Source organism: Ranitomeya imitator, chromosome 7 (genome assembly GCF_032444005.1).
Source record: "Ranitomeya imitator isolate aRanImi1 chromosome 7, aRanImi1.pri, whole genome shotgun sequence".
NCBI lineage: Eukaryota > Metazoa > Chordata > Amphibia > Anura > Dendrobatidae > Ranitomeya > Ranitomeya imitator.
Genome location: NC_091288.1, coordinates 217,521,807 through 217,544,574, shown reverse-complemented (window position 1 = coordinate 217,544,574; position 22,768 = coordinate 217,521,807). Strand labels below are relative to the sequence as shown.

Genomic DNA, 22,768 nt, shown 5'->3' with positions numbered 1-22,768 from the left:
GAGATACACGATAAGATCCTGTCTGCAGCTACCACTAGGGGGAGCTCCCTGTATACAGAGATACGTGATAAGATCCTGTCTGCAGCCACCACTAGGGGGAGCTCCCTGTATACAGAGATACAGGATAAGATCCTGTCTGCAGCCACAACTAGGGGGAGCTCCCTGTATACAGAGATACATGATAAGATCCTGTCTGCAGCCACCACTAGGGGGAGCTCCCTGTATACAGATACGTGATAAGATCCTGTCTGCAGCCACCACTAGGGGGAGCTCCCTGTATACAGAGATACGTGATAAGATCCTGTCTGCAGCCACCACTAGGGGGAGCTCCCTGTATACAGAGATACGTGATAAGATCCTGTCTGCAGCCACCACTAGGGGGAGCTCCCTGTATACAGAGATACGTGATAAGATCCTGTCTGCAGCCACCACTAGGGGGAGCTCCCTGTATACAGATACATGATAAGATCCTGTCTGCAGTCATCACTAGGGGGAGCTCCCTGTATACAGATACATGATAAGATCCTGTCTGCAGTCATCACTAGGGGGAGCTCCCTGTATACAGAGATACATGATAAGATCCTGTCTGCAGCCACCACTAGGGGGAGCTCCCTGTATACAGATACATGATAAGATTCTGTCTGCAGCCACCACTAGGGGGAGCTCCCTGTATACAGAGATACATGATAAGATTCTGTCTGCAGCCACCACTAGGGGGAGCTCCCTGTATACAGAGATACATGATAAGATTCTGTCTGCAGCCACCACTAGGGGGAGCTCCCTGTATACAGAGATACATGATAAGATCCTGTCTGCAGTCACCACTAGGGGGAGCTACCTGTATACAGAGATACATGATAAGATTCTGTCTGCAGCCACCACTAGGGGGAGCTCCCTGTATACAGAGATACATGATAAGATCCTGTCTGCAGTCACCACTAGGAGGAGCTCTCTGTATAGAGATACGTGATAAGATCCTGTCTGCAGCCACCACTAGGGGGAGCTCCCTGTATACAGAGATACATGATAAGATCCTGTCTGCAGTCACCACTAGGGGGAGCTACCTGTATACAGAGATACATGATAAGATTCTGTCTGCAGTCACCACTATGGGGAGCTCCCTGTATACAGAGATACATGATAAGATCCTGTCTGCAGCCACCACTAGGGGGAGCTCCCTGTATACAGAGATACATGGTAAGATTCTGTCTGCAGCCACCACTAGGGGGAGCTCCCTGTATACAGAGATACATGATAAGATCCTGTCTGCAGTCACCACTAGGGGGAGCTACCTGTATACAGAGATACATGATAAGATTCTGTCTGCAGCCACCACTAGGGGGAGCTCCCTGTATACAGAGATACATGATAAGATCCTGTCTGCAGCCACCACTAGGGGGAACTCCCTGTATACAGATACATGATAAGATTCTGTCTGCAGTCACCACTAGGGGGAGCTCCCTGTATACAGAGATACATGGTAAGATCCTGTCTGCAGTCACCACTAGGAGGAGCTCTCTGTATAGAGATACGTGATAAGATCCTGTCTGCAGCCACCACTAAGGGGAGCTCCCTGTATACATAGATACGTGATAAGATCCTGTCTGCAGCCACCACCAGGGGGAGCTCCCTGTATACAGAGATACGTGATAAGATCCTGTCTGCAGACACCACTAGGGGGAGCTCCCTGTACACAGAGATACATGATAAGATCCTGTCTGCAGTCACCACTAGGGGGAGCTACCTGTATACAGAGATACATGATAAGATTCTGTCTGCAGCCACCACTAGGGGGAGCTCCCTGTATACAGAGATACATGATAAGATTCTGTCTGCAGCCACCACTAGGGGGAGCTCCCTGTATACAGATACATGATAAGATTCTGTCTGCAGCCACCACTAGGGGGAGCTCCCTGTATACAGATACATGATAAGATTCTGTCTGCAGCCACCACTAGGGGGAGCTCCCTGTATACAGAGATACATGATAAGATTCTGTCTGCAGTCACCACTAGGGGGAGCTCCCTGTATACAGAGATACATGATAAGATCCTGTCTGCAGTCACCACTAGGGGGAGCTCCCTGTATACAGAGATACATGATAAGATCCTGTCTGCAGTCACCACTAGGGGGAGCTCCCTGTATACAGAGATACATGATAAGATCCTGTCTGCAGTCACCACTAGGGGGAGCTCCCTGTATACAGAGATACATGATAAGATCCTGTCTGCAGCCACCACTAGGGGGAGCTCCCTGTATACAGAGATACATGATAAGATTCTGTCTGCAGTCACCACTAGGGGGAGCTCCCTGTATACAGAGATACATGATAAGATCCTGTCTGCAGTCACCACTAGGGGGAGCTCCCTGTATACAGAGATACATGATAAGATCCTGTCTGCAGCCACCACTAGGGGGAGCTCCCTGTATACAGAGATACATGATAAGATTCTGTCTGCAGTCACCACTAGGGGGAGCTCCCTGTATACAGAGATACATGATAAGATTCTGTCTGCAGTCACCACTAGGGGGAGCTCCCTGTATACAGAGATACATGATAAGATCCTGTCTGCAGTCACCACTAGGGGGAGCTCCCTGTATACAGAGATACATGATAAGATTCTGTCTGCAGCCACCACTAGGGGGAGCTCCCTGTATACAGAGATACATGATAAGATCCTGTCTGCAGCCACCACTAGGGGGAGCTCCCTGTATACAGAGATACATGATAAGATCCTGTCTGCAGCCACCACTAGGGGGAGCTCCCTGTATACAGAGATACATGATGAGATCCTGTCTGCAGTCACCACTAGGGGGAGCTCCCTGTATACAGAGATACATGATAAGATCCTGTCTGCAGCCACCACTAGGGGGAGCTCCCTGTATACAGAGATACATGATGAGATCCTGTCTGCAGTCACCACTAGGGGGAGCTCCCTGTATACAGAGATACATGATGAGATCCTGTCTGCAGCCACCACTAGGGGGAGCTCCCTGTATACAGAGATACATGATGAGATCCTGTCTGCAGTCACCACTAGGGGGAGCTCCCTGTATACAGAGATACATGATGAGATCCTGTCTGCAGCCACCACTAGGGGGAGCTCCCTGTATACAGAGATACATGATGAGATCCTGTCTGCAGCCACCACTAGGGGGAGCTCCCTGTATACAGAGATACATGATATGATTCTGTCTGCAGCCACCACTAGGGGGAGTTAATAACATAGCTCCCCCTAGTGGTGGCTGCAGACAGTCTTGTGCATCGCTGTATGTGCGGAGCTGTTTTACGTTGGAAGGTGAAAGGAAATGTAAGAACTACTAGAACACATTTTATTTTTACATCAGATTAACTCTGTAAGTGCCGGTCCGTCCTCCCAGGTTACAGAATGTCCACAGAGACTCTCCAGTCCATGTAACTGTCTGTGATCTCGTCACTTTTGCTTGTCTTGTTCCCATTGTGCTGGAGTCAGTGTCTTCTGTTCAAAGGCGTGAATGATCTTCAGCTCTTCTGCAAGACAGCTATTAACAAGCCTGTAGAGGGCAGCAGAGAGACACAAACCTGTGAAGAGATCTGGGGCCTCAGGGTATGTTCACATGGTCAGTAAATGCTGCGGATTGGACTCTGTACATCTGCAGCGTCTAAATGTTACAGCACAGTGGGGTAGGGGGGGGGGTTAAAGAAATCCCATGTCCACTATCCATGCACCAACACCTGCGGCTTCCCTGTGGAGACGGACAAGTGGCGCATCTCTCCAGACAGCAGCATATCTATCTTCTGGAGACGCTCGGTCTCTAAGATCTCACCGTACAATGTATAAAACATGGTGATTCTGCACAGTTCAATGATCACAGAGGATTCACCCGTGTTCAAAAGCCGACATGTGCTGCATCAGCAGAATAGTGAGTGCAGCTCTGGGGTATAATACAGGATGTAACTCAGGATTAGTAATGTAATGTATGTACACAGTGACTGCACCAGCAGAATAATGAGTGCAGCTCTGGAGTATAATACAGGATGTAACTCAGGATCAGTAATGTAATGTATGTACACAGTGACTGCACCAGCAGAATAATGAGTGCAGCTCTGGGGTATAATACAGGATGTAACTCAGGAACAGTAATGTAATGTATGTACACAGTGGCTGCATCAGCAGAATAGTGAGTGCAGCTCTGGGGTATAATACAGGATGTAACTCAGGAACAGAAATGTAATGTATGTACACAGTGACTGCACCAGCAGAATAGTGAGTGCAGCTCTGGAGTATAATACAGGATGTAACTCAGGATCAGTAATGTAATGTATGTACACAGTGACTGCACCAGCAGAATAGTGAGTGCAGCTCTGGGGTATAATACAGGAGGTAACTCAGGATCAGTAATGTAATGTATGTACACAGTGACTGCACCAGCAGAATAGTGAGTGCAGCTCTGGAGTATAATACAGGATGTAACTCAGGATCAGTAATGTAATGTATGTACACAGTGACTGCACCAGCAGAATAGTGAGTGCAGCTCTGGGGTATAATACAGGAGGTAACTCAGGATCAGTAATGTAATGTATGTACACAGTGACTGCACCAGCAGAATAGTGAGTGCAGCTCTGGGGTATAATACAGGATGTAACTCAGGATCAGTAATGTAATGTATGTACGCAGTGACTGCATCAGCAGAATAGTGAGTGCAGCTCTGGGGTATAATACAGGAGGTAACTCAGGATCAGTAATGTAATGTATGTACACAGTGACTGCACCAGCAGAATAGTGAGTGCAGCTCTGGAGTATAATACAGGAGGTAACTCAGGATCAGTAATGTAATGTATGTACACAGTGACTGCACCAGCAGAATAGTGAGTGCAGCTCTGGGGTATAATACAGGATGTAACTCAGGATCAGTAATGTAATGTATGTACGCAGTGACTGCATCAGCAGAATAGTGAGTGCAGCTCTGGAGTATAATACAGGAGGTAACTCAGGATCAGTAATGTAATGTATGTACGCAGTGACTGCACCAGCAGAATAGTGAGTGCAGCTCTGGAGTATAATACAGGAGGTAACTCAGGATCAGTAATGTAATGTATGTACACAGTGACTGCACCAGCAGAATAGTGAGTGCAGCTCTGGAGTATAATACAGGAGGTAACTCAGGATCAGTAATGTAATGTATGTACACAGTGACTGCACCAGCAGAATAGTGAGTGCAGCTCTGGGGTATAATACAGGATGTAACTCAGGATCAGTAATGTAATGTATGTACGCAGTGACTGCATCAGCAGAATAGTGAGTGCAGCTCTGGGGTATAATACAGGATGTAACTCAGGATCAGTAATGTAATGTATGTACGCAGTGACTGCACCAGCAGAATAGTGAGTGCAGCTCTGGGGTATAATACAGGAGGTAACTCAGGATCAGTAATGTATTGTATGTACACAGTGACTGCACCAGCAGAATAGTGAGTGCAGCTCTGGGGTATAATACAGGAGGTAACTCAGGATCAGTAATGTAATGTATGTACACAGTGACTGCACCAGCAGAATAGTGAGTGCAGCTCTGGGGTATAATACAGGATGTAACTCAGGAACAGTAATGTAATGTATGTACACAGTGGCTGCATCAGCAGAATAGTGAGTGCAGCTCTGGGGTATAATACAGGATGTAACTCAGGAACAGTAATGTAATGTATGTACACAGTGACTGCACCAGCAGAATAGTGAGTGCAGCTCTGGGGTATAATACAGGAGGTAACTCAGGATCAGTAATGTAATGTATGTACACAGTGACTGCATCAGCAGAATAGTGAGTGCAGCTCTGGGGTATAATACAGGATGTAACTCAGGAACAGTAATGTAATGTATGTACACAGTGGCTGCATCAGCAGAATAGTGAGTGCAGCTCTGGGGTATAATACAGGATGTAACTCAGGAACAGTAATGTAATGTATGTACACAGTGACTGCACCAGCAGAATAGTGAGTGCAGCTCTGGGGTATAATACAGGAGGTAACTCAGGATCAGTAATGTAATGTAATGTATGTACACAGTGACTGCACCAGCAGAATAGTGAGTGCTGCTCTGGAGTATAATACAGGATGTAACTCAGGATCAGTAATGTAATGTATGTACACAGTGACTGCACTAGCAGAATAGTGAGTGCAGCTCTGGGGTATAATACAGGATGTAACTCAGGATCAGTAATGTAATGTATGTACACAGTGACTGCACCAGCAGAATAGTGAGTGCAGCTCTGGGGTATAATACAGGATGTAACTCAGGAACAGTAATGTAATGTATGTACACAGTGACTGCACCAGCAGAATAGTGAGTGCAGCTCTGGAGTATAATACAGGATGTAACTCAGGATCAGTAATGTAATGTATGTACACAGTGACTGCACCAGCAGAATAGTGAGTGCAGCTCTGGGGTATAATACAGGATGTAACTCAGGATCAGTAATGTAATGTATGTACACAGTGACTGCACCAGCAGAATAGTGAGTGCAGCTCTGGGGTATAATACAGGAGGTAACTCAGGATCAGTAATGTATGTACACAGTGACTGCACCAACAGAATAGTGAGCGCAGCTCTGGAGTATAATACAGGATGTAACTCAGGATCAGTAATGTAATGTATGTACACAGTGACTGCACCAGCAGAATAGTGAGTGCAGCTCTGGGGTATAATACAGGAGGTAACTCAGGATCAGTAATGTAATGTATGCACACAGTGACTGCACCAGCAGAATAGTGAGTGCAGCTCTGGGGTATAGTGCAGGATGTAACTCAGGATCAGTAATGTAATGTATGTACACAGTGACTGCACCAGCAGAATAATGAGTGCAGCTCTGGGGTATAGTGCAGGATGTAAGTCAGGATCAGTAATGTAATGTATGTACACAGTGACTGCACCAGCAGAATAGTGAGTGCAGCTCTGGGGTATAATACAGGATGTAACCCAGGATCAGTAATGTATGTACACAGTGACTGCACCAGCAGAATAGTGAGTGCAGCTCTGGGGTATAATACAGGATGTAACTCAGGATCAGTAATGTAATGTATGTACACAGTGACTGCACCAGCAGAATAGTGAGTGCAGCTCTGGAGTATAATACAGGATGTAACTCAGGATCAGTAATGTAATGTATGTACACAGTGACTGCACCAGCAGAATAGTGAGTGCAGCTCTGGAGTATAATACAGGATGTAACTCAGGATCAGTAATGTAATGTATGTACACAGTGACTGCACCAGCAGAATAGTGAGTGCAGCTCTGGAGTATAATACAGGATGTAACTCAGGATCAGTAATGTAATGTATGTACACAGTGACTGCACCAGCAGAATAGTGAGTGCAGCTCTGGGGTATAATACAGGATGTAACTCAGGATCAGTAATGTAATGTATGTACACAGTGACTGCACCAGCAGAATAGTGAGTGCAGCTCTGGAGTATAATACAGGATGTAACTCAGGATCAGTAATGTAATGTATGTACACAGTGACTGCACCAGCAGAATAGTGAGTGCAGCTCTGGAGTATAATACAGGATGTAACTCAGGATCAGTAATGTAATGTATGTACACAGTGACTGCACCAGCAGAATAGTGAGTGCAGCTCTGGGGTATAGTGCAGGATATAACTCGGGATCAGTAATGTAATGTATGTACACAGTGACTGCACCAGCAGAATAGTGAGTGCAGCTCTGGGGTATAATACAGGATGTAACTCAGGATCAGTAATGTATGTACATAGTGACTGCACCAGCAGAATAGTGAGTGCAGCTCTGGAGTATAATACAGGATGTAACTCAGGATCAGTAATGTAATGTATGTACACAGTGACTGCACCAGCAGAATAGTGATTGCAGCTCTGGAGTATAATACAGGATGTAACTCAGGATCAGTAATGTAATGTAATGTATGTACACAGTGACTGCACCAGCAGAATAGTGAGTGCAGCTCTGGAGTATAATACAGGATGTAACTCAGGATCAGTAATGTAATGTATGTACACAGTGACTGCACCAGCAGAATAGTGAGTGCAGCTCTGGGGTATAATACAGGATGTAACTCAGGATCAGTAATGTAATGTATGTACACAGTGACTGCACCAGCAGAATAGTGAGTGCAGCTCTGGGGTATAATACAGGAGGTAACTCGGGATCAGTAATGTAATGTATGTACACAGTGACTGCACCAGCAGAATAGTGAGTGCAGCTCTGGGGTATAATAAGGGATGTAACTCAGGATCAGTAATGTATGTACACAGTGACTGCACCAGCAGAATAGTGAGTGCAGCTCTGGGGTATAATACAGGAGGTAACTCAGGATCAGTAATGTAATGTATGTACACAGTGACTGCACCAGCAGAATAGTGAGTGCAGCTCTGGGGTATAATACAGGAGGTAACTCGGGATCAGTAATGTAATGTATGTACACAGTGACTGCACCAGCAGAATAGTGAGTGCAGCTCTGGAGTATAATACAGGATGTAACTCAGGATTAGTAATGTAATGTATGTACACAGTGACTGCACCAGCAGAATAGTGAGTGCAGCTCTGGGGTATAGTGCAGGATGTAACTCGGGATCAGTAATGTAATGTATGTACACAGTGACTGCACCAGCAGAATAGTGAGTGCAGCTCTGGGGTATAATACAGGATGTAACTCAGGATCAGTAATGTAATGTATGTACACAGTGACTGCACCAGCAGAATAGTGAGTGCAGCTCTGGAGTATAATACAGGATGTAACTCAGGATCAGTAATGTAATGTATGTACACAGTGACTGCACCAGCAGAATAGTGAGTGCAGCTCTGGGGTATAATACAGGATGTAACTCAGGATCAGTAATGTAATGTATGTACACAGTGACTGCACCAGCAGAATAGTGAGTGCAGCTCTGGAGTATAATACAGGATGTAACTCAGGATCAGTAATGTAATGTATGTACACAGTGACTGCACCAGCAGAATAGTGAGTGCAGCTCTGGTGTATAATACAGGATGTAACTCAGGATCAGTAATGTAATGTATGTACACAGTGACTGCACCAGCAGAATAGTGAGTGCAGCTCTGGAGTATAATACAGGATGTAACTCAGGATCAGTAATGTAATGTATGTACACAGTGACTGCACCAGCAGAATAGTGAGTGCAGCTCTGGAGTATAATACAGGATGTAACTCAGGATCAGTAATGTAATGTATGTACACAGTGACTGCACCAGCAGAATAGTGAGTGCAGCTCTGGGGTATAATACAGGATGTAACTCAGGATCAGTAATGTAATGTATGTACACAGTGACTGCACCAGCAGAATAGTGAGTGCAGCTCTGGAGTATAATACAGGATGTAACTCAGGATCAGTAATGTAATGTATGTACACAGTGACTGCACCAGCAGAATAGTGAGTGCAGCTCTGGAGTATAATACAGGATGTAACTCAGGATCAGTAATGTAATGTATGTACACAGTGACTGCACCAGCAGAATAGTGAGTGCAGCTCTGGGGTATAGTGCAGGATGTAACTCGGGATCAGTAATGTAATGTATGTACACAGTGACTGCACCAGCAGAATAGTGAGTGCAGCTCTGGGGTATAATACAGGATGTAACTCAGGATCAGTAATGTATGTACATAGTGACTGCACCAGCAGAATAGTGAGTGCAGCTCTGGAGTATAATACAGGATGTAACTCAGGATCAGTAATGTAATGTATGTACACAGTGACTGCACCAGTAGAATAGTGATTGCAGCTCTGGAGTATAATACAGGATGTAACTCAGGATCAGTAATGTAATGTATGTACACAGTGACTGCACCAGCAGAATAGTGAGTGCAGCTCTGGGGTATAATACAGGAGGTAACTCGGGATCAGTAATGTAATGTATGTACACAGTGACTGCACCAGCAGAATAGTGAGTGCAGCTCTGGGGTATAATACAGGATGTAACTCAGGATCAGTAATGTAATGTATGTACACAGTGACTGCACCAGCAGAATAGTGAGTGCAGCTCTGGGGTATAATACAGGATGTAACTCAGGATCAGTAATGTAATGTATGTACACAGTGACTGCACCAGCAGAATAGTGAGTGCAGCTCTGGAGTATAATACAGGATGTAACTCAGGATCAGTAATGTAATGTATGTACACAGTGACTGCACCAGCAGAATAGTGAGTGCAGCTCTGGGGTATAATACAGGAGGTAACTCGGGATCAGTAATGTAATGTATGTACACAGTGACTGCACCAGCAGAATAGTGAGTGCAGCTCTGGGGTATAATACAGGAGGTAACTCGGGATCAGTAATGTAATGTATGTACACAGTGACTGCACCAGCAGAATAGTGAGTGCAGCTCTGGGGTATAATACAGGATGTAACTCAGGATCAGTAATGTAATGTATGTACACAGTGACTGCACCAGCAGAATAGTGAGTGCAGCTCTGGGGTATAATACAGGATGTAACTCAGGATCAGTAATGTAATGTATGTACACAGTGACTGCACCAGCAGAATAGTGAGTGCAGCTCTGGACTATAATACAGGAGGTAACTCAGGATCAGTAATGTAATGTATGCACACAGTGACTGCACCAGCAGAATAGTGAGTGCAGCTCTGGGGTATAATACAGGATGTAACTCAGGATCAGTAATGTAATGTGTGTACACAGTGACTGCACCAGCAGAATAGTGAGTGCAGCTCTGGGGTGTAGTGCAGGGTGTATTCGGTTCTCACCTGTGCCTTTGGAGCAGCGCTTTTCCTTCAAACTGTGCTGAGACCACTAACACCCGGAAGCTGGTGGAGCAATGATTTGGGGACGTGTCTTCTACTTCCTGGAGGACACAGAGATACACGAGATCAGAAACTACACAGTAATATACACCTGGCGGACTACAATGCTCAGCAGTCACACAGTCACATGATCCGGCTGTCTCTGCTCCGGGGAGGTGATGATTGGCCGCGGCTGTAACTAGAAGTCTAATTAAAAAGTCATGTCACGTGACAACCACTCCCCCATCTGTTACTAAGGGGACTACACCATCGTGACAGGAAAATCTGGGAAGGTTGTGTGAGACTTGTAGTCCTCATAGTCATGTGACCCCGGCCTCGCTCCTCACCACATGTTCCGCCTGCAGCTCCCGCATCAGTTTCTCCTTCAGGGTCTCCGCACATATTGCGCCGTCCGCAGCCATGATCCCACAACTTGTCTAACTGCGCATGTGTAAACCACTACGGCATCGCGCGGGGCTTCGACTCTTTTCATTGGCCACTCGGTCTCCAGACAGCGGTGAATACAGTGACTGACAGGATTTCCGTCCAATTAGTGAGCACTAGGTAAAGAAAGAGGCGGAAACAATTCCGAAACAGCCAATGAGAAACGGCATCGATTTAGGACCCAGCGTTTCTGGCCTGAGCTGCCTTCAATATTGCCTGAAAATATTATTTTTTTAATTTGCAAATTTTCATCGACGTGAGATAAAATTCTCACATTTAATATGATTATAATAATAGAATAATTGTCACGGATAGCGTGGAGTGTGTCACTGCGGGAGCATGAGGGGTTAATGACATAGATTCATACAGGCGATTGTGCAGGACGTGTCTGTCACTATGGAAGCTGCACACGGAGGACCCGTAACCAGGAAGTGGGCGGGAAGCCATAATCATCACCATTAGCAGAAGTAACCCGTGACATGGATCCCTCTGTGTAATGAGAATAGGAGATTCACTTGTTGATGATTGTCTGAGGTAGTGAGCGCCCCCTGCAGGCAGCAGCGGGCTGTGCAGTGCGGATCCGTATACCCCCTGTATCTGCCCCTCTGTCCCCTGCAGGCAGCAGCGGACTGTGCAGTGCGGATCCGTATACCCCCTGTATCTGTCCCTCTGTCCCCTGCAGGCAGCAGCGGACTGTGCAGTGCGGATCCGTATACCCCCTGTATCTGTCCCTCTGTCCCCTGCAGGCAGCAGCGGACTGTGCAGTGCGGATCCGTATACCCCCTGTATCTGCCCCTCTGTCCCCTGCAGGCAGCAGCGGACTGTGCAGTGCGGATCCGTATACACCCTGTATCTGCCCCTCTGTCCCCTGCAGGCAGCAGCGGGCTGTGCAGTGCGGATCCGTATACACCCTGTATCTGCCCCTGTCCCCTGCAGGCAGCAGCGGGCTGTGCAGTGAGGATCCGTATACCCCCTGTATCTGCCCCTCTGTCCCCTGCAGGCAGCAGCGGACTGTGCAGTGCGGATCCGTATACCCCCTGTATCTGTCCCTCTGTCCCCTGCAGGCAGCAGCGGACTGTGCAGTGCGGATCCGTATACCCCCTGTATCTGCCCCTCTGTCCCCTGCAGGCAGCAGCGGACTGTGCAGTGCGGATCCGTATACCCCCTGTATCTGTCCCTCTGTCCCCTGCAGGCAGCAGCGGGCTGTGCAGTGTGGATCCGTATACACCCTGTATCTGCCCCTGTCCCCTGCAGGCAGCAGCGGGCTGTGCAGTGTGGATCCGTATACACCCTGTATCTGCCCCTCTGTCCCCTGCAGGCAGCAGCGGACTGTGCAGTGCGGATCCGTATACACCCTGTATCTGCCCCTCTGTCCCCTGCAGGCAGCAGCGGGCTGTGCAGTGCGGATCCGTATACCCCCTGTATCTGCCCTCTGTCCCCCCGCAGGCAGGATGGTCGTGGATGTGGAGGGGTTCTTCGGCGTTTACCTCCTTTTCTGCACCAACCCCAAGTATAAAGGTCGGATCTACATCGGCTTCACTGTGAATCCAGAGAGAAGGATCCAGCAGCACAACGGAGGCAAACAAAAAGGCGGAGCCTGGAAGACAAGTGGGCGGGGCCCCTGGTAAGCAGCGTCCATGTTGTGTCCTCCTATTACACGGTGTCTCCTTCCCTCTGCTCGTGGTCCGGGAATGTGGACTCCTCTGGAGCCTGTCAGTGTCACACAGCTGAGGTGTTGTTACAGTATCATCCAGACATTCCCGTCCTGATAGTGCGGAGTGTTCGCTCACAGAGCGCGGTGTGCACTGGATGCTTTGTAGCAAACCTTTAGCTGTGAGAAGCATCAGGGCAGCTGGTGTCCAGCGCTATTCACCCACAGCGGCCGAAAATCAGAAGGAAGGAAATCGGGGAGGGCTCAATATTTACTGCATCCAGTACGGAGGGGAAGCGACCTGTCGGGGCCCTCCATTGTAGTGAGCGGTCGGGGCCCTCCATTGTAGTGAGCGGTCGGGGCCTCCATTGTAGTGACCGGTCGGGGCCCTCCATTGTAGTGACCGGTCGGGGCCCTCCATTGTAGTGAGCGGTCGGGGCCCTCCATTGTAGTGAGCGGTCGGGGCCCTCCATTGTAGTGAGCGGTCGGGGCCCTCCATTGTAGTGACCGGTCGGGGCCCTCCATTGTAGTGAGCGGTCGGGGCCCTCCATTGTAGTGAGCGGTCGGGGCCCTCCATTGTAGTGAGCGGTCGGGGCCCTCCATTGTAGTGAGCGGTCGGGGGCCTTCATTGTAGTGAGCGGTCGGGGCCCTCCATTGTAGTGAGCGGTCGGGGCCCTCCATTGTAGTGAGCGGTCGGGGGCCTTCATTGTAGTGACCGGTCGGGGCCCTCCATTGTAGTGAGCGGTCGGGGCCCTTCATTGTAGTGAGCGGTCGGGGGCCTTCATTGTAGTGAGCGGTCGGGACCCTCCATTGTAGTGAGCGATCGGGGCCCTCCATTGTAGTGACCGGTCGGGGCCCTCCATTGTAGTGACCGGTCGGGGCCCTCCATTGTAGTGAGCGATCGGGGCCCTCCATTGTAGTGACCGGTCGGGGCCCTCCATTGTAGTGACCGGTCGGGGCCCTCCATTGTAGTGAGCGATCGGGGCCCTCCATTGTAGTGACCGGTCGGGGCCCTCGGCTCCTGACACCAGAGAGACGTTTACAATGTCAGTGACTTTTCCTTCTCTTACAGGGACATGGTGCTGATCGTTCACGGATTCCCTAATGACATTGCTGCCTTACGGGTGAGAACCATGTGGTACAGGAATAAGGAGCAGGCTGAAGTGTGAGCGCAGCTCTGGGTGTAATTGCAGTACTGGAGTTCTGGGTGCAGCTTTGGGTGTGATTGCAGTACTGGAGTTCTGGGTGCAGCTCTGGGTGTGATTGGAGTACGGGAGTTCTGGGTGCAGCTCTGGGTGTGATTGGAGTCCGGGAGTTCTGGGTACAGCTCTGGGTGTGATTGGAGTACGGGAGTTCTGGGCGCAGCTCTGGGTGTGAGTGGAGTACGGGAGTTCTGGGTGCAGCTCTGGGTGTGATTGGAGTCCGGGAGTTCTGGGCGCAGCTCTGGGTGTGATTGGAGTATGGGAGTTCTGGGTGCAGCTCTGGGTGTGATTGGAGTACGGGAGTTCTCGGTGCAGCTCTGGGTGTGAGTGGAGTATGGGAGTTCTGGGTGCAGCTCTGGGTGTGAGTGGAGTATGGGAGTTCTGGGTGCAGCTCTGGGTGGGATTGGAGTCCGGGAGTTCTGGGCGCAGCTCTGGGTGTGATTGGAGTACGGGAGTTCTCGGTGCAGCTCTGGGTGTGAGTGGAGTATGGGAGTTCTGGGTGCAGCTCTGGGTGTGAGTGGAGTACGGGAGTTCTGGGTGCAGCTCTGGGTGTGAGTGGAGTACGGGAGTTCTCGGTGCAGCTCTGGGTGTGAGTGGAGTACGGGAGTTCTGGGCGCAGCTCTGGGTGTGATTGGAGTACGGGAGTTCTGGGTGCAGCTCTGGGTGTGAGTGGAGTACGGGAGTTCTGGGTGCAGCTCTGGGTGTGAGTGGAGTACGGGAGTTCTGGGTGCAGCTCTGGGTGGGATTGGAGTACGGGAGTTCTCGGTGCAGCTCTGGGTGTGAGTGGAGTACGGGAGTTCTGGGCGCAGCTCTGGAGGGGCTTGCTGCTCTGGATGTAACCGGGTCTTCGCCTCTCTCCTCAGTTTGAGTGGGCCTGGCAGCACCCGCACGTCTCTCGCCGGCTCACCCACGTCCCACGCAAGACAAAGAAACAGTCCAGCTTTGACTTCCACCTCCTGGTCCTCTACCACATGCTGCGCGTGGCCCCCTGGAAGCGCTTACCCCTCACCCTGCGCTGGCTCCGACAGGAGTACCACAGGGCGCTGCCTCCCCTCCTCCAGCCTCCGCTGCACATGCCCCTGGCGTACGGACAAGTGAGGGCCAAGCCCATAGGCAAGACACCAGGAGAAAAGGGTGACGGAGAGGAGACGGGCGGCCAACTGCAGGGCGTCACCCAGCGGTGCAGGGTCTGCTCCGACAAACTACAGGTGAGGGGCGCAGCACAGGGGAGTACTCACATGCTGCACGGGGTGTACGATGAGGGGTGCAGTACAGGGGAGTACTCACATGCTGCACGGGGTGTACGATGAGGGGTGCAGTACAGGGGAGTACTCACATGCTGCACGGGGTGTACGATGAGGGGTGCAGTACAGGGGAGTACTCACATGCTGCACGGGGTGTACGATGAGGGGTGCAGTACAGGGGAGTACTCACATGCTGCACTGGGTGTACGGTGTACGATGAGGGGCGCAGTACAGGGGAGTACTCACATGCTGCACTGGGTGTACGATGAGGGGTGCAGTACAGGGGAGTACTCACATGCTGCACTGGGTGTACGGTGTACGATGAGGGGTGCAGTACAGGGGAGTACTCACATGCTGCACTGGGTGTACGGTGTACGATGAGGGGTGCAGTACAGGGGAGTACTCACATGCTGCACTGGGTGTACGGTGTACGATGAGGGGCGCAGTACAGGGGAGTACTCACATGCTGCACTGGGTGTACGATGAGGGGCGTAGTACAGGGGAGTGCTCACATGCTGCACTGGGTGTACGGTGTACGATGAGGGGCGCAGTACAGGGGAGTGCTCACATGCTGCACTGGGTGTACGATGAGGGGCGCAGTACAGGGGAGTGCTCACATGCTGCACTGGGTGTACGATGAGGGGCGCAGTACAGGGGAGTGCTCACATGCTGCACTGGGTGTACGATGAGGGGCGCAGTACAGGGGAGTGCTCACATGCTGCACTGGGTGTACGATGAGGGGCGCAGTACAGGGGAGTGCTCACATGCTGCACTGGGTGTACGGTGTACGATGAGGGGCGCAGTACAGGGGAGTGCTCACATGCTGCACTGGGTGTACGATGAGGGGCGCAGTACAGGGGAGTACTCACATGCTGCATGGGGTGTACGATGAGGGGTGCAGTACAGGGGAGTACTCACATGCTGCATGGGGTGTACGATGAGGGGCGCAGCACAGGGGAGTACTCACATGCTGCACGGGGTGTATGATGAGGGGCGCAGTACAGGGGAGTACTCACATGCTGCATGGGGGGTACGATGAGGGGTGCAGTACAGGGGAGTACTCACATGCTGCACGGGGTGTACGATGAGGGGTGCAGTACAGGGGAGTACTCACATGCTGCACGGGGTGTACGGTGTACGATGGGGGTGCAGTACAGGGGAGTACTCACATGCTGCACGGGGTGTACGGTGTACGATGGGGGTGCAGTACAGGGGAGTACTCACATGCTGCACGGGGTGTACGGTGTACGATGGGGGTGCAGTACAGGGGAGTACTCACATGCTGCACGGGGTGTACGATGGGGGTGCAGTACAGGGGAGTACTCACATGCTGCACGGGGTGTACGATGGGGGTGCAGTACAGGGGAGTACTCACATGCTGCACGGGGTGTACGATGGGGGTGCAGTACAGGGGAGTACTCACATGCTGCACGGGGTGTACGATGGGGGTGCAGTACAGGGGAGTACTCACATGCTGCACGGGGTGTACGATGGGGGTGCAGTACAGGGGAGTACTCACATGCTGCACGGGGTGTACGATGGGGGTGCAGTACAGGGGAGTACTCACATGCTGCACGGGGTGTACGATGGGGGTGCAGTACAGGGGAGTACTCACATGCTGCACGGGGTGTACGATGGGGGTGCAGTACAGGGGAGTACTCACATGCTGCACGGGGTGTACGATGGGGGTGCAGTACAGGGGAGTACTCACATGCTGCACGGGGTGTACGATGGGGGTGCAGTACAGGGGAGTACTCACATGCTGCACGGGGTGTACGATGGGGGTGCAGTACAGGGGAGTACTCACATGCTGCACGGGGTGTACGATGGGGGTGCAGTACAGGGGAGTACTCGCATGCTGCACGGGGTGTACGATGGGGGTGCAGTACAGGGGAGTACTCACATGCTGCACGGGGTGTACGATGGGGGTGCAGTACAGGGGAGTACTCACATGCTGCACGGGGTGTACGATGGGGGTGCAGTACAGGGGAGTACTCGCATGCTGCATGGGGTGCCTGGAGTACGGCGAGGGACATAAAAGTTGTGATTTTGAAAAAGAGTGGTATTCACCTGCGCTGTCTACAAAAACGAACAATAAAATGAAAAATAGATGAATAAATGAATAAGAGAGCACTTACTTAATGAGTAATCATTGGTTATGCAGTGGATGTTGCAATGGGTCCTTAAAGTACTACCAGAATCTTAGGGGAATGAGGAGAGAAAAAAAAAAAAAAAAGGGGGTAAATGTTTGTATTGGTGAATATAGTGAGACTAAATAGATTTATAATATATACTCACTCAGATATTAGATGGAAATGTGCAATGAAGAGACGTGATCCCTGTGTATCTGCAATTGATGCGGGTATTGTGATGACCACGGTTGCTTAATCTTCAGAGGTTTATAGTAGATGCCCCTGCTTAGATAAATGTACAACCTTTATAGGTAATGGTGGTTTTAAATAAATGTGGTCTAGTTTTCCCAGTACACAATAAACTTACTGCTGGTGGGAGTAGCGCAGGATTCCGTCAGGTGCTGGCTGACAAGGACTACTGTGATTAGAATGGATTGCCCATATGTGGAGATGAGGAGAAATGCTCCCCTAGTATGCTGGAGCACTAATATGCCACAATTGCTATGTGCACATAAAATATGCTGTACTCACTGCGGTGCTGAGTGCGGAGGGAAGCGGTTCCGGAAAGTCTGAGCCACCGCTAGGTGTACCGCTATGACAGAGCGGTGGGTTAAGGAGAGAGTGGCGGCAGAAGCCGTGCGACCGCGAGACCTCGCGTGCCCCGGCCGGATGCAGCGCTGAGGGTTAACCCTGATGAAGAGGGCCTGAGCCCTTGAAATGCATTGGTTTGCTGACTAGCTATACTAGCACACCTGTCCTCTTTAGCCCCGTAGCGTGGTGACGTCACCAGTAGCTCTGCCCACCCTCTCCGACCGCTACCTCAGCGCTGCATCCGGCCGGGGCACGCAAGGTTTCGCGGTCGCACGGCTTCTGCCGCCACTCTCTCCTTAACCCACCGCTCTGTCATAGCGGTACACCTAGCGGTGGCTCAGACTTTCCGGAACCGCTTCCCTCCGCACTCAGCACCGCAGTGAGTACAGCATATTTTATGTGCACATAGCAATTGTGGCATATTAGTGCTCCAACATACTAGGGGAGCATTTCTCCTCATCTCCACATATGGGCAATCCATTCTAATCACAGTAGTCCTTGTCAGCCAGCACCTGACGGAATCCTGCGCTACTCCCACCAGCAGTAAGTTTATTGTGTACTGGGAAAACTAGACCACATTTATTTAAAACCACCATTACCTATAAAGGTTGTACATTTATCTAAGCAGGGGCATCTACTATAAACCTCTGAAGATTAAGCAACCGTGGTCATCACAATACCCGCATCAATTGCAGATACACAGGGATCACGTCTCTTCATTGCACATTTCCATTTAATATCTGAGTGAGTATATATTATAAATCTATTTAGTCTCACTATATTCACCAATACAAACATTTACCCCCTTTTTTTTTTTTTTTTTCTCTCCTCATTCCCCTAAGATTCTGGTAGTACTTTAAGGACCCATTGCAACATCCACTGCATAACCAATGATTGCTCATTAAGTCAGTGCTCTCTTATTCATTTATTCATCTATTTTTCATTTTATTGTTCGTTTTTGTAGACAGCGCAGGTGAATACCACTCTTTTTCATTTTATATACTTTACAGGTCTACACAGAACCTGTCACAATCACCAGCAGCACGCTACATTCAGCAATTTTGTTTCCCCACTAGGGACTATCAGGAGCGCCAGTGCTTTTTACTTTCTTTTTTAGTATTAAAGTTGTGATTTTCCCATGTGATGGTGGCATCTCTTCTTCTTCTTCCTCCCAGAGTCAGGATGACGCCCTGCGCTGCCTGCACCCCGGCTGCTCCATGACCGCCCATATCTTGTGCCTGGCCAAAGTCTTCCTCCAAAGCGAACCAGAACATCTGATCCCCGTGGAGGGTCTGTGCCCCAGGTCAGCCTCTAACCCTGCCCCCTGGTCAGCCTCTAACCCTGCCCCCTGGTCAGCCTCTAACCCTGCCCCCTAGTCAGCCTCTAACCCTGCCCCCTGGTCAGCCTCTAACCCTGCCCCCTGGTCAGCCTCTAACCCTGCCCCCTGGTCAGCCTCTAACCCTGCCCCCTGGTCAGCCTCTAACCCTGCCCCCCCCTGGTCAGCCTCTAACCCTGCCCCCTGGTCAGCCTCTAACCCTGCCCCCTGGTCAGCCTCTAACCCTGCCCCCTGGTCAGCCTCTAACCCTGCCCCCTGGTCAGCCTCTAACCCTGCCCCCTGGTCAGCCTCTAACCCTGCCCCCTGGTCAGCCTCTTACCCTGCCCCCTGGTCAGCCTCTAACCCTGCCCCCTGGTCAGCCTCGCCCGAGCCCCCGCACAGTCCCGCTCGAGCCTCTGCCAGCAGAGTATACCGCCATCACACACCCTCACTCTGCTGCGTTATGTGCCACCTCCGCCTTTCATTGCTCTTTAGATCTGGCTGCCTGTTACATTGTAACAAACCCTCAGCTGTGAGACATTGCTGTCACCTTGCATTTGGTCCAAACCCCCAATTCTAGAAGCTGCAGAAGAAATAACTGCGGCCTCATCCTGCGACCCCTCTATGGGTCTGTGCTGCTCGGAGTTCTGCTCTGAAGGACGAGCGCATTATGTCGCCCCCTGACCTCTGCCGCCTCCTTTCTTGCAGCTGTGGAAACTCCGTCCTGTGGGGAGACCTGATCCGATATAAGAAGGGTTGCTATGGCGATCTGGAGGAGATATCGCAGGCGCAGGTGGAGTAGACCCGATCTTACCGGCGGCCATCGCTGCTGTAATCGGACCGTGGCTATAAACTCTGCTCCTTCTCTGCAGAATCACTGGGTGGACGAGCTGCACGGCTGATCGCTGCGGTGCCGGAGGCCGCCTGCGGGGGGCGGCGCGGTGCAAAGGTCTGCAAGATGTATATATTGTACAGCGACCGTCGTCTTATCTGTATGGGCCTGCTGGGAGGTGTAGTGCTACAGCAGCAAGTTTTTATTGTATGTACTTTGATATGAAATAAATCGCACTATATTTTGGCCACAAGAGCAAAGGTTACTGGAAGAGAGTGAGGGGCTATAGTGCAGAGGGGACACGCTGCATCTGAGGGGGCACAATGGAAAGAGTCCCAGTCCTCAGTAGATGTGACGCTCCCCGGCGGCTGGATATCGGCAGATCCATCAGTGATCGGTTCTCACATTTCTGGGCTTTTATTTGTCGCTCTGAGGATTCTCCGCAGGTTCTCCATGGGACCGAGATCTCGGGAGTTCACCCACCCAATTAGTTCTCACTTCTGCATGTGATCTGGTCTCCATCCTAGGGGAAAAGCATCACCCCCACATTGTCCTGGATGATGGGAAACGTTGCACCCGGAGGAGGTTTCGACCCCGTGGTCTTAGGTATATTGTAAGTGAGCCCCCTCCATGGATGAGAAGCCCCCACACATGAAGGGTCCCGGGTGGCTTCACTGCTGGCAGACACAGGACTCACGGCAGAGTTGTCTTCTCCGGACAAGCTTTCTTCCAGACGTCCCAGTTGCATAGAGGTCACTCGTGTGGGGGCTTCTCATCCATGGAGGGGTGCCAACACAATTTTACCTAACAACAAAGAATGAGATACAATCATTCTCCACAATCCATGTGGTGATGATGCTTCTCACGATAATGTAAAAACGTCATATTGTGAGTTTAGTTTCAGAAGGTTACATGGCTTTCCAGATGCACGCTGCTGCTTTGACCCCTTTCTCCCCCTCTATGGCAGACACTCTGTGCAACTTGATACCAATGTGTGAGCAGTTTATGGCTTTTAGCTGCAGCAGATAAATTCCCCTAACACTTCTCGTTCCCTCCTCCCACCCAATACCAGTCCAAACTGGTATAGCCCCTTCCAAACTGCAGGAGATCCTTCGTTCTATTAACATGATATATATGGGCACCAATCTGGGCTAGAGATATAAGAAATACATTCCGGAGGTCCACCTGTAGATCTATCACTCACTGAAAGCGTTAGCAGCTAAACCCAACGAGTGCAAAGCATGGATTTATTTGTAAGCGGTTCAGTTAATTACACTTAACAGAATCTCCATGATGTGGGGCACATTCTGATCATTGTGTCTTTCTTATAAGAGGTTCATACAGCGAGCTAGGCATAAAAATAGTTTTCATATTCTAAGTAAAGGGGAGGTGTCAGCCTCTAAGTGATGTCACCACAGCAGGAGTGCCTGGGTTTTAGGCTAGGGAATAACTTAGTGAGACAGCATTCTTGCAGTGTTTTTTGTCCAGGGTCCTGCTGCTGTACAGAGGGGTGCTATGCATCTGGATATATGCCCACCCTTCCCCCCCCAGCACACAGCAAGTCAAGATGATAACGATTTGTAAGTGTTCTTTTCAATTTTAATCTCATTTGTAATCTGTATTGTACATATGATATTGTCTCCTTTATAGTTTTTTTTTTTATATACTTTGTTAACACTGCCTACTTTTTTTTGGAGTAAAATATACAATTTGCTAGCTTGTCTCTCCTTGTTCTATAATGAACTGTCACATCCTCTGAAGTGAATTACGCTACTGATTTGGGTTGGCTCCAGACCAGTTAATAATTGGAAAATCGGAGCTGGTGGCAGCATACTTTGTCCTGTGCAATCGGGCATCTTTGCAGCGACAGGCGGCATTGATAATTATTGTTCCTGCCTGAGTGGGAGTAATTATATCGCCCTCGCTGCAGCGTGGCCAAAAGCCAGTACGTAGCAGGCAGCCTTTCTGGCTACTAATTATCCTAGGTGCAGTACCCTGACTGACCTGAGGGTAAGGGGGCGCTAGAAAGCTGCTAGTTCCAACCCGGAACTGGGATATAGATAAATCCCCTTGAGAAAGAACCAGGGGCAACCACACAACCCCGGTTCATGACAAATTGGTGTGAGTATCCTCCCCGTGAACCGTGATAGATTGGTGGCAGCCCGGTGGAATTCTTGACAAGAGATTTTGAGTCCACGACCAAGAAACTTCCCAGATTTCAGTCCCATGGAGAACCTGTGGACAATCCTCAAAAGCCCAGAAATTGTGATAACTGCGATCACTGGTGAGACAAGAACGGGCGGCCATCAGTCAGGATGTGCCCAGAAGCCGATCTCCAGCGCCGGGGCGAAGGGCAGAAGTCTGGAGAATAAGGGGCAGCGCAGGGAACATTGAGGCCTCACAGAAACTTCATGGACTTGTCTATAAAACTTACCAAATCATTGTCCCTCAGTAATAGGAAAAACATCTAACAAAAGAGCGAAAAGCAAACATACACACAAAACCCTCCCCCCTGAAATGTCAGGCTCCCAAAATTTGGCCAGGATTGAGAAGTCCATTTTCTCGTTGGATGGTGCACAGACTGGGGACACGC

The 22,768-nt window shown here is 50.1% G+C and overlaps 2 protein-coding genes across 3 annotated transcripts; one reads left to right on the top strand and one right to left on the bottom strand.

Moving 5' to 3' along the window:
* Window positions 1–3,319: 3,319 nt before the first annotated feature.
* Window positions 3,320–11,267, bottom strand: LOC138645565 (bolA-like protein 2). The gene is made up of 3 exons (XM_069734972.1): window positions 11,112–11,267; window positions 10,729–10,826; window positions 3,320–3,534 (listed from the first exon to the last, which is right to left on the bottom strand). Exons 1-3 carry the CDS (start codon window positions 11,184–11,186, stop codon window positions 3,435–3,437), a joined length of 273 nt encoding a protein of 90 aa, XP_069591073.1. The 5' UTR covers window positions 11,187–11,267; the 3' UTR covers window positions 3,320–3,434.
* A 378-nt stretch (window positions 11,268–11,645) lies between these two features.
* On the top strand, window positions 11,646–21,889 carry LOC138645553 (structure-specific endonuclease subunit slx1-like). Of its 2 annotated transcripts, none has more exons than XM_069734950.1 (7): window positions 11,646–11,701; window positions 12,655–12,832; window positions 13,932–13,983; window positions 14,925–15,269; window positions 19,204–19,331; window positions 20,052–20,136; window positions 20,216–21,889. In XM_069734950.1, exons 2-7 carry the CDS (start codon window positions 12,660–12,662, stop codon window positions 20,243–20,245), a joined length of 813 nt encoding a protein of 270 aa, XP_069591051.1. In that variant the 5' UTR covers window positions 11,646–11,701; window positions 12,655–12,659; the 3' UTR covers window positions 20,246–21,889. The 2 variants fall into 2 exon arrangements, with proteins under 2 accessions (XP_069591051.1, XP_069591050.1); XM_069734949.1 differs by having other exon boundaries at window positions 11,648–11,742; window positions 20,216–20,426.
* Window positions 21,890–22,768: the final 879 nt, after the last annotated feature.